Source organism: Tetrao urogallus (genome assembly GCF_951394365.1).
Source record: "Tetrao urogallus genome assembly, chromosome: 22".
Taxonomy (NCBI): domain Eukaryota; kingdom Metazoa; phylum Chordata; class Aves; order Galliformes; family Phasianidae; genus Tetrao; species Tetrao urogallus.
This window is the reverse complement of record NC_136835.1, coordinates 466,364-477,990: the sequence shown is the minus strand read 5'-3', so window position 1 is coordinate 477,990 and position 11,627 is coordinate 466,364. Positions and strand designations below refer to the sequence as shown.

General features: G+C 50.6%; 1 protein-coding gene across 1 annotated transcript; it reads right to left on the bottom strand.

Moving 5' to 3' along the window:
* Nucleotides 1-5,879: 5,879 nt before the first annotated feature.
* On the bottom strand, nt 5,880-10,869 carry LOC306954663 (uncharacterized protein C11orf52 homolog; the record flags this gene model as incomplete). Its single annotated transcript, XM_079545819.1, has 4 exons — nt 5,880-6,116; nt 6,442-6,488; nt 7,274-7,314; nt 10,838-10,869. The coding sequence occupies 4 exons, from the start codon at nt 10,867-10,869 to the stop codon at nt 5,880-5,882; spliced, it is 357 nt and encodes a 118-aa protein (XP_079401945.1).
* Nucleotides 10,870-11,627: the final 758 nt, after the last annotated feature.

Genomic DNA, 11,627 nt, shown 5'->3' with positions numbered 1-11,627 from the left:
AACCCCAGCAAAGTTTCTAAATCGATAGTAACTACATTCATTCCAGAAAAAAATGTATCAAATATCTTCAGGCAATCTCCCAAACTTCATCTCAGCTTACAAGAAGTGCCCTGAAAAAAGAAGGAAAGCATGGAGAACCCCTCCTGCCAGGGGATGTCTGCCAGTCCTGCTGGGCAGCACAGCAAACACTGCCCAGCAATGCACCACGCCTTCAGGGCTCTGAATACCTGGCAAACCATATCTAAGGGGACAAACAAACTTGTTTTTCTGCCTAAGTATGGAAGGCTCTGGAGGAAAAAGCCATTACATAATTTTACCATTCTAGTGTTTTCTCTGTCAGATACGGAAGATGTAGGTAAAATACAGAAAAACGAGCAGCAGCTAATTTACTTCTACAACCAAGACAAGTAACTGAAAAACAAGTCACTCGCCACTCGTGACATGAGTATTAAATATATTCCTGTTTGCCTTTCCTATTTACTTTTCCAGATTCAGTAGGAACTGAGACTTTTGTTTTCTTTAATTGCTATGTCACATCTGTTAAGCAAAACAATACAGTACTGTGAATCTTTGCAAAAAATCTTGCAAGGAGGCAATGCTGGTGGTTAGCACCTTGAGCCAATTTGCTCTGGAGACTCAAAATGACTCATAACACCATTAACCGGATGACAGGAAATATTTCTCCCCATTTATACAGTGCAGACAACCAGGTTGTGCCTTGCAATTTCAATTACACTTCATAGAAAACCTGAGTGAACGGATTCTCCATCAGCAGGTGACTTCATTTGAAAAACAAAACTAATTTTGAGCCTTTTCTGTGAACTTTATAATAATCTCAAAGAAAGTTATATTTATTAACTGTTTCTCAACGCTGCACAGTAAACATACGTTCATGGAAGACATTTACAGGTAAGAATACTGAGGTCATCCCTTCCCTCCATCCCTTCAATTTCTGGAAGTAAACACACACACACACAAATCCAGATAAACTGCAGAAGTACTACAGTGAAACCAAATGTACTTTGGTTGTATGGAGAGGTGACAGATGGCTGCAAGGTGTTCTCTGATTGCGTTTGGAATTGGTTTTATGAATTTGATAGCAGATTAAGAATTATGTGCTCACAATCCCTACAAGCTCTAGATACACTTGTCCTTTGAAGAGGAGATAAGCCACAGGCAGACAGTCCCCCACCACAGACTTTATACTGGAGACATGACCCAAATTTTCAGGATTTCAAAATGGGATAAAGAGATAATCTGTGAAAACAGCAGAGAAACAAAAAGCGTAAAAATAATTTAATGTGTAAAAAGTATTGTTTAAATCATAATAAGCTGATAGTCTGCAAAAAGAGTTCACTGATGATGGACCTTGGTGGCATTCAGTGGAAATGACTTAAGAAACAACAATCTTTGTTATATTGGAAAGCATTTCTCTCACCCTACTCCCCATTCTCCCATTTCCTGGCACAAAACAAAGGACTTAAAGCTAGATGTGTCACTCGTAGTATGGTAGTGCCAACCCTGAGAAATGCAAAAGATCGTCAGCTGAACATATTGGGGGAATTGTGAAGAATTTCACTTGGGTTGGAGTGAATGCTCAGGTCGGACACCCTCCTCTGCCTTCCTTTTTGGATCAACAAAAGCTGGGACTGAAATCTGAAATTCAGGTGATCGCTTTCAATTTCATAACGCTACCAAGGAGCTTCCACCCACTAGAACATGGCAGCGGGTGGTGTTCTCCTTACTCATGGCAGGTCCAGGGACAGACCTGCTCACAGCCTGCTGTCCATCAGAGATTTTGTCATCAAAAGATTTGTTTCTACATTATCTCTGAAACAGAACTGCTTTTCTTAGACAACAGGAATATCAGAGAATAGAAACTAGGCCATTTCTGATGGATAGAGTGAGTGGCAGATATGCTGGGCCATTCTTCTATTTATTGTGGTAACACAAATGGGGTACATGTGTGTGCTGAAAATAAGTTTTAAAAATTAAATTCCCTTTTTGCATTTCACTCTTAAATATCAGGCTTCTTGTAGCAGGGATATTTTTCTTTCACTTTATAGGCATCGTAAAAGATCCCTTTGAATGTTTTATTTGCAATAAGAAAAAAAAAATGGTCCTCTCAACTAAAAATAATTCATTGTAATTCTTACTTTCCAGAAAGACTTTTAAAATTCCTGAAAAACAATTCCAAAATGAAGTGAATGGGAGGCAGCGATGCAAAAAGGGTCTTGGCTCTATGGCTCCTGATTGCTGACCTTCAGAACACGCAGCGCAGGTTTGGTTGGCAGCATTGCCCTCTCCTGGCCGCTCTCAGCATAACCGTCGTGCTGAATGCTGGGCAAGATGCAGGACAAAGCACCTTGGAAGACACCAAGCTGAGCGGTGCAGCTGATACAACAGAAAGAAGGGATGCCATCAAGAGGGACTTTGAAGGACTTTAAAGGTGGGCCCATGTAGACCTAACAATCTTCATCAAGGCCAAGTACAAAGTGCTGCACCTGAGTTGGAGCAATCCCAGATATGCATACAGACTGGAAGGAAAACTCCTTCAAAGTAGCCCTGTGCAGAAAGACCCGAGGGTCCTGGCAGATGAAAAACTTAACATGAGTGAGCAAGAGTCTGTTTGCAGCCCGGAAGGCCAATAGTATCCTGGGCTGCATTAAAAGAGGAATGGCCAGCAGGGCAGAGTGGTGGTTGTTTCACTCTGCCTTGTACAGCCCCTTTGGAGTACTGCCCTTAGCACAGAAATGATGTTGAGGAAAGGGCACAGGGCACGAGGGTGCTCAGAGGGTTGGAGCACCTCCCCTACAAAGACAGGCTGAGGGAGCATGGCTTATTCAGTCTGGAAAAGAGAAGGCTGTGGGGAGGCCTCACTGTGACCTCCCAGTATGTAAAGAGAGATTATAAACAGGAGGGAAAATGACTTTTTACATGGGTAGGCAGTGATAGGACAAGAGGGAATGGTTTTAAACGAAAGGAGGGAGATTTAGGTTAGATGTCAGTGGAAGATTTTCACAGTGAGACAGTGAGGCGCTGACACAGGCTGCCCAGGGAGCTGTGGGTGCACCATGGCGACATTCAAAGCCAGGCTGGATGAGGCCCTGGGCAGCCTGAGGCTGTCCTTGATGTCAGCAACCCCGCCCATGGTGGGGGAGTTGGGACTAGATGATCTTCGAGGACCTTTCCAACCCAAGCCATCCTGCGATTCAGTGATTCTATGATTCAGAAGCACAGCTCACAGGGTGCCCCTCCCAACCTCCCCACAAAGCTCCCGCAGAGAGGTCTCACTCACAGACGCCGCAGCAGGCTGCGGTGGGGGATGGAGCCCCGCGCCCAGCCGCGTTCCCATGCCAGGTGCCGCAGCTCCGCTCAGCGCAGCAGGGGCGCGCCAGCAGCACGGCCCGCCTTCTGTCCGCAGTCCTGAGGGGGAGAAGCAAAGGCATCAAACACGAAGGGCGGGAACGGACTCGGCAGTGCGGTACCTGGATGCACCCCTCTGTACCGTCCTACAGCAGGCAGCAATTCCCCTCTGCGGTGGGTGTATCCAGGGCAGAAAGTTGTTGCCTTCTGTAGAAAAAAATACATTTGAGTTTTAACGTCCGTGGACTTGGGGGAAGTTACACATCTTTTGTTTTCTTCCACACGTAAAGCGAGGATGGTGGACAGGATTCCTTCAGAACATGTACACAGGATTCCCGATGACGTCGGCTTGTAGCACCCGTGGGACCCAATTATCTCCCCCACTCCTGGAGGAGGAATCCGAATCAGCACTGCCAACGCAGCAATGGGAATTGCTAATTTAAAACGGAACGGCTGACAGGCCGGGCAGCCGGAACGCGGGGAAAGAGGGGAACCCCAGAGGGCAGGATGGGGCCCGGGAGCTGCGGAGCCCCAGGGAGGGGGTTCTCAGAGAGAACGGGGCTCCGGGTCGGATCCCAGCCCGCTCCCTGCCGCCCTACCTGCGCCCGGCCCGCGCGCGTCGCCGCTGCCATGGGGACGGGTGGGGGCGGGGCGGAGCGGCCGCCGGAGGGCGGGAAGGGGGCGGGGGCGGGAAGGCGTGAGGCGCGTCCTCCCGTCAGGACGAGAGGGGAAAGGAAGTGCGAGTCGATCAGCTCGATTCAAAAATCTTATCTTTAATGTCCAAGGAGCTTTCGATATATCAACACTCTTGGGAAACGTAGGAGACAGGCTGCTGGAGCCTGTTAATCAGTGCAAAAACAAGGCTTTTAGGAAAAAACTTCAGAACGTGTGACTTCGGCTTCTGATCAGTTCGGGGCCTGGCAATCGAGCCGAATCACTACCGCCGTTCAGGGTGCTAGGCCACCTCCAGGCCACGGCGCACCTCAGCAGGCTGCCCTCCGAGGGGCGCCCAGTGGGCACGGCGGATGGGCTGCGCTCAGACACGGGGATCTTTGCCAACCTAAATGGCTCTGTGTCTTACTCTGCAGGCGTTCCAGTAGCCAGCTGGGCTCAGCTCAGTAGCGCGGGCAAAAAGAGCATATCCTGTTCAGGTAGAAAAAGAGACTGTTCCCATTCATTATTTAAAAAAGTCTGGCCTTATAATAGCCCTGATGTTGTCTGCTGGACAGCGCGAGCAAGAAGACCTGCTCAGGTAGAAAGGTTGTAGAACTAGTCCTCACAGCACTTCTGCCTTAGCACACAGTACCCACATCAGCTTTATTGTTACAAGGAGGAGCTCCCTCATGGTTTTTCTTTTACATTTAAATGAGCCATAATATGCAAAACATTGCACATTTATAAAAGGTACCAGATGTCCATTTTTCAACACTGGCAATAAACAGGTTGCTCCAGGACCTGTGTTTGGCCGTGCAGACTATTACCTAGGAACAGACTGTGCCAACTACTGACTCAGGGCCTGAGGACACTGCTTGGGAGCCCTCTCAGCTCCCAACACCACAACTGTCAGACGCAGCCCTGTGGTAGAAGATTGTGGACAGTTGCTGTCCTGCATTGCTAACACTATTTTAAACCCATAAGCAAATTCTCCAAAGTGTCTTCAGGAGCTTTAGCAGAAGACACCACATGGCATGTACTCTATGTTGCAGGGTTTTATAACTAAGGCTGACAACACAAAATAAAAAATAAATGGAGAAAAAGTGCAAAGCCCTCTTTAAAATTGTCCAGGATTCATTCACAGCGTCTCAGGCATGCAAACAGCTACTGCAGCCCAAGGACTGGGTAACTACCCTGAATATAGGCAGTGGCTTTAAATGGCTGCCTTTCAGATAAGCTGCAGGTTTTCCTTCTTTCATTTTCAGAGAAAAGAGCTCACAAACCAATTAACCAATTAAGCATTGACCAATTAACATTCTTAGTTAATTGGTACCACCCTTCAATGGAAGGAACTGTTCTGTACCCCTTGGTTAATTCTGCATTTCTGACCTTGGCCTCAGTGTGCTGTGCATGGTGGGAAGACACTGCTTTCTGAGAAAAGGAGATGCACGATGTGCATGACTGCAGTGTGCAGCGGCTGGTACCAGAGGAAGACCTTACAGCAGTTACAGCTAGAACTTCCATGCAATTTCCTCCCGCTATCAACCACATTCTGTTCTTAATATCAGCATAAAATCCCATGGCAACATCTCCCTTGCCCCAGAACAGAATCTTGTATGCTGCATTCCCACACAGAGCTGTGCAGAGCCAAGGGGAACAGGTTGGTTTTTGACCAGCAGAATCAGAGGCGACTACTCCTCATGTGAGAGTAAATGTGTGTGTTCTTGTGCAGGTGGAAGACACAGCTGCTCTGCTCTGCAGGCAGGCTCGATGCGTTCATGAGGTTAGCCTGAGCTTGCAGCATCTTTACGCCTGTGGAATCCATTAGCTGCTGAAGGAGGCAGGGGCTACCAAGCTTTTTAAACCAAGGTCCCATTCTTGCTGTCGTATTTCAGTCTGGGCCGGGGGAAGTTGAGGGTGGCATACTCTGTGGCATTCTGCATTTGCAAGTTCTTCACCTCTTCCGCAGAGCGCTCCCGCACCTTGGTGAACACCTGGATGTCTGCATAATGAATGCTGTCGTCCTGCTTTGTGTTCTTGGGTTTATTCACAGTAGCATAGACTGGAAACTCCGTGACATTTTCATGCGCTGGAGGCTTTGGGAAAAAGAGATCAGAGTCAACTGGACCTGCATGCCCCACATGCTGCCCCTGCACTGCCCAGCCCACTGACACCTCAGGCTCAGAGACAGGCATCATCCTACTGCATCTTTTACAGATCAGTGAGAAAGACTAGGCCCGTATCACTGTGCAGCAATGCACGTCGCTCCCATAGCCCTCCCAGCCTACACTGGATGAGATGTCACAGCTCTGAATGAACAGCCCATGTGCGCCTGACCCCTCTACCCTCTAGGCTAGGAAGCGATGGTTAACCCCGTTCTGCCAACATCCAGTCAGAAAACAACCCCATGAAGCTGTTTACCTTCCTGCCAGGCTGGTGCTGTTGGCTCTCATGTCTCACACTGGTTCCTGAAAAAGAGACACCGGCAGATCAGGTTAACACAACTGTTTATTGTTCCAGTTTTGAGTTCCAAAAAGCAGCATCTGGCACATGGGCTCTCTCCCCTGGACGCGAATCAAATTTCCACCCCATCTGACATCCTCAGCCCTCATGCTGTCTCTGAGGCCCGTCTCCCAGAAGAAAGCCTGGGCTTGTTTCTTTGGAAAAAATAAGGCTTCCCGGGATGACAACATGCTGTGGACCGCAATGTTCTTGGCAGAACCCAGAAGGATGTACACAGCACAGAGAGCCTCCTTGTCAGGCCTTTGGAGAAGTCAGATCCAGTTTTAACTTTGTTATTTCCTCTGCTGCCTGCAAACATATTTTGCCCAGCATGGTCCAAAGGCCACAGGACACAACTGGGCTATTAGTTCCTCCTGCTTTATTCTAGGCACTGATGTCAGATGAATGTTTGCAGCTCTTACGGGAGTTTGATTCAGTTCCTGCTGTGCTGCACAACAGGGTACTTACACATTTTTATGTGCACAACTCAGATATTTTAGAGATACCAGTGAAGCCCATTCCCATCCTCTTGCCAAATTCCATGGCTTATATCGCCCCTGCTTTAAATTTCAATGAAATTTGCCTTTTGCCTCTGTCAGACCTCTCTTGAGAAAGGTCAAGTATGGAAGAGTTTGGGAGAGGGCCTCAGCTAAGGGATCCATCTGCAGCCAGCGCTGATGAACGCCAGCTATCCAGGGGCTGATTTACTTCCACTGTTCTTGCACTCTAGAGCATCTTCACAAATCCTTACCTTGCTTTTCCTTCTTCCTTTTAAAAAGCGAAGGACAGTTCCTGGAATCAGAGAGAGATGTCAGCCTCGAGAAGCTTCACCATCTGCCTTCATCACACTCAGAAGCACACCCCAACGTTCTGCATTTGTGCAGGGAAATCCAAGAGCCCCTCCTTCCCCTCCCCCCAATCCAACCACCCCTATTTGGGTGTCTGGGACTGCCAGGTTCCGCTCAGAGCTTTGTGAGCATCTGTGCAGGCTCCAGCCCTGCTGAGGGAATGAGACACCTTCTGAATGTGAGTGAATTTTGCAGGGAAAAGGTCCAGGGGTCCCTCTTCAATGACACCTCTACTACACGCTACAGACACCCCCAAGACTCCTTGCCTTTCAGCCCTGTCTGGCAGTCCTGTTACACACAGGCATCAGTGTGAAGGAGAACATATTTCACTGCAACTATGTTTCCACAGCTGTATGATCAAAGTTACAGGATACTGAGCATGATCCCCCTTAGCATGAAACATTTGTCTTAAAACAAGAAGCTCTGATAGCCCATGCTTCCGCTTCCTTGCCCACCGAGCAGCTGTGCACAGCCAACATGCTAATTTAATCTTTCAGACTGTGTTTTTCCTGATTGCAGTTTTCCACTTAAACACAACCAAACCAAACAAGTTGCACACTTTATATAAGCCAAGCCAAACACAAATCTTGTCCGTACCTGTGTGACCAGAGAGAGAAAAGCCAAACACAACCATGTCCCAGCCATGGCGCAAATAGGAGCCAAATTCATTCTGTATGCAACAGCAGAGCCAAACTCCCACAGTCTGGTTCTGGCCGGGCAGCATGGCCAGAGCAGAGACGTGTCACATTCCAGGCCAGATGCATGAGACAAATGTTGTCTTTGCAGCATGAAGCAAATGTTATCCTTGCAGAATGCTTGTATGGCTGGAAGGGAGCAGGTGCCAGCCCTGGTGCAGCTGCTCCTTTGCACACACATGCACTTAACAGAGCGTGCAGCGCAACTGAATGTGAGCAGCCAGGGCTCTGAAGGGGGCTGGAGAGCTCCCAGAGATCAGCCAAGGTCCAAAGCATGTCATGCATTTGCTTGACAGATCTGCCACAGGTAGGAGCAAAGAGGTGCCTGAGGCACAGTTTTAGAGGCAGTTTTGGGAGCAACAGAGCAGGGCTGAGTGTGTGGTAATGGCTTGAGGTTCTAATGGCAAAAGGAGAAAAGGAATGACAAAGAACCAGGAGACCTTCAAAACAGCTGGTAATTATTAACCAGGAGCTGGGAAATCAAGGGTAGCTCTGGGGAATGCAAGGGCTGTACAAAAGGATTCAGCTCTGCTTCTTATGGCGTTGTCCTGGTGTGGTTCCCACCTGTAGAACACCCTCCACTGTTGCTATGAGCCCGCAGGGTTTCCAGGACCCTCCCTGCCTGGCTTTGTGCTGGAGCTTTTGCATCTTTGCAGTCAGGTTGTGGACTGCAATTAAAACAGCACCATGTGAAGTAAGTTCAGCAGAGTCCAAAGTCTCTTTGCTGGGAGGCACGTTCCAGCCCCAGCTTTCCCAACCGCCTTGGCTTGTTTTGGTTGTCTTTCTTTGCAGAGTGAGCGTTAGCAGCCAGCATGTAGTCTGTTCTGAGACTGTCTGCAGGCTAATCACAGCCAGGCAGGAGACAGCATCTCTCTGCCTCAGATCTGCAGTAATTACAATGGATGTGGCAAGGGAAATGAGCAAGGCAAACCTCCCCCCTCTTCTTCTCAAAACCAGGTCAGACGTGCTGTAACTGACAACCTGCTGGATGCATGCTGTATTCTGCATGACAGCATGTGTCCCTGCTCCTGCACCGCTGCTTCTCCTTTCCCCATGTCATTACCAACCTAATTTCTGCTTCATGCTGAGCCCCAAATTCTGGCATCCTTTGCTGCCCATGCACAGTGAAGTGAGAATCCTGCCCAGGGCTGAACTTGCAGAGACACCCAGACCCCAGGGCATGCTTTCTTTCACTGATAGCTTCTGTTCTGAAGAAGTTTGCTGAAAAGGATTTTCTTAAGATTTCAGGAACCTCCTCCCTTCCCTACAAAAGGCAGGTACCTACCTCCCCTTTTACAAGTCTCAGCTTTAGTTAGGAAGCCAGCTCTTTGCTGATGCTGAGTAAATACCTAGAAATAAAAGCATTACTGGTGCCCAGAAGTACCTGAACTAAGATAAACAGCACCTTTTTTCCCTCTGTCAAGAAGGCAAAGCCATGAATCACGCAGACCTCTGCAGTGGGGCTTCAGTGCACCACAGTCTGCTCTTGGTCATGGTGGTCTGTGGGTGTCCTACAAGCCATGTTACAGCACACTCATTTACCTTCCACTCTCCTTACTTATCTGTTCACCGCCTGTGCAGCGTAGGGAAGCCTGCAAGCCTGAGGCCCTTCCTCAGCCAGGTGCTCTCCTGTGCGAGACACAGTGAGAAGCTCCTGGGAGAGCTCCGCTTCGGTCCCTACATGGGGCACGAGTTTGCATGAGAGCCCCACAAGGGGTGCTGGGGCAAAAGGCTCTTGGGCCAGAGCTTAGTCCTCCACTGCCAGAGGGGAGCAGGGAGACAGTGGTGACACCACCAGCAGAAACACCCCAGCTTCTAACTCTCCATTTGGGAAAAACACCCAGAAGGATGCAGCAGTCCTGGTCCTGCAGCCTTGGGACAGCAGAAGTTGGCACTGACCCTGAAGTGGCAGTTGCAGCCAGGCTGCCACCACACTGCTCCCCAGGCTCCCCACACTGCTTTCCTGCTCAGCCCTGTCTGGGCAGCTGACCATCCAGCCTGGGTTTAGGCTTTCTTTATGAGGCAGAAGTGTCTGCGCATGGCCTGGCATTGCTCAGACCTGGGGGTGCCACACGGTGTGTGCTGATGGTGCTTTCTGCGCTCCAAGGGGCCTGTGTAGGCTCTTGTTCACTGCAGCCTGAAGAGAATGCCTTGGGCACCTTGTTTAACCCCTGCCATAGGGCAGAGGAAGTGGAAGACAAGGAGATTTCGAGAACCAGCTTCCCCCCTTCCATCTGCAATTCCTATTCCTGAACCCCAGACTCCGGGTGTACAAACTCTCTCTTCGGCTCCAGCCACTAGGTGATGCTGTGCCTCTTAATTATTAAAAAGCTCCGATGATTTTCTATTACTTGAGCAAATACAGTGTTGGGGAGAAAGCCCCCTGCGCTTCACCTGATACCTACAGCTCTCCCCGCGCTCTCAGCACTCCGTGTTCCCACCCGGCACCACCCCGTGCGCCGCGCCGGCGAAGCGTGAGAGCGGGGGCTGAGCCGCCCCTCCTCTCGGGAGCCTGACAGCATCTGAACGGCGCGGCCCGGGTTGGGGGGGCCGCTGCCCTTCGGGGCAGTGCCACAGCCTGCAGGTTTTACCTCCGCTGGGGAACTTGTAAGGATTTCAACTCGATCCTCGCAGAACCCAGCTATAGCACCGACGAGGCGAGCCCCCCGGCCCGCCCCGCCTCGGCAGGTGCGAGGAGCAGCCCCGCTGCAGCCCTGCTGAGCGCTGCCCGAGTTTGGCTCCGGCCGCCGCCCCCCGCCCCGCTGTACTCACCACGGGCGCCCGCAGCTGCAGCGGTTGCCCATGTCGCTCCTTCCTCCATGAAGCCGGACCGTTCTCTGCACGGGCACGGCTTGTATTTCCTGGTTCCCCGCTCGTCCCCTGGCTATTCCAAGGGAGTGTCTGCAGGATCAGATTTCTCGCCGCCGCGCCGGGCCCGTGCGTGCCATCTACCGGGGGGCTGCCGCCGGCTGCCCGGGGCTGGGAGGGGCAGTTGCACTCCCCCGGGGCCAGGCCTAGGGCTGGAATTCTGCCTTCAGCTGCCCCGCTCCTGGCATGCCGGCAGGGAAGGAGTGCAGGAGGGATTCAGGTGTTCCTGCGCAAGAGGAGCTCTAAAGCGGGAGCTCAGGGAGAACAGGAGCTGTCAGTTCTGTTCATGCATATCAAGTGGGATGTCTGGAAAATGTGTGGCATCACCTGGGGAAGGGAGTGGATCACCTGCGAGGGAGGCAGTGGCCCAGCAGAAGTGGGAGTAGGTTTATAGAGCACATCTGGTTGTTGAGGTAATACTTAATGTCAAAGTATTGTTGATTTTGCCCTGGAACAGAAACTGTGCCCCACAGCCTCAATTTGGCAGTTCTGTGTGGGTCTGAACACTCCAAGGGATGTGCTGACAGCTGGGGGAGCTCCCATTCTCTCTTCTGGTGGGCTGAGGGGAGGCAGCCCTGCTCCCAGTCTCCCAGCATCGCTTGTCTGCCTGAGCACAGAGCAAAGCCTGGGGCTTCCCAGCAGCGGAAGGAGGAGGAGAATTCTACCATGCTTCAGCCGGGGGCACGGCTGCTCT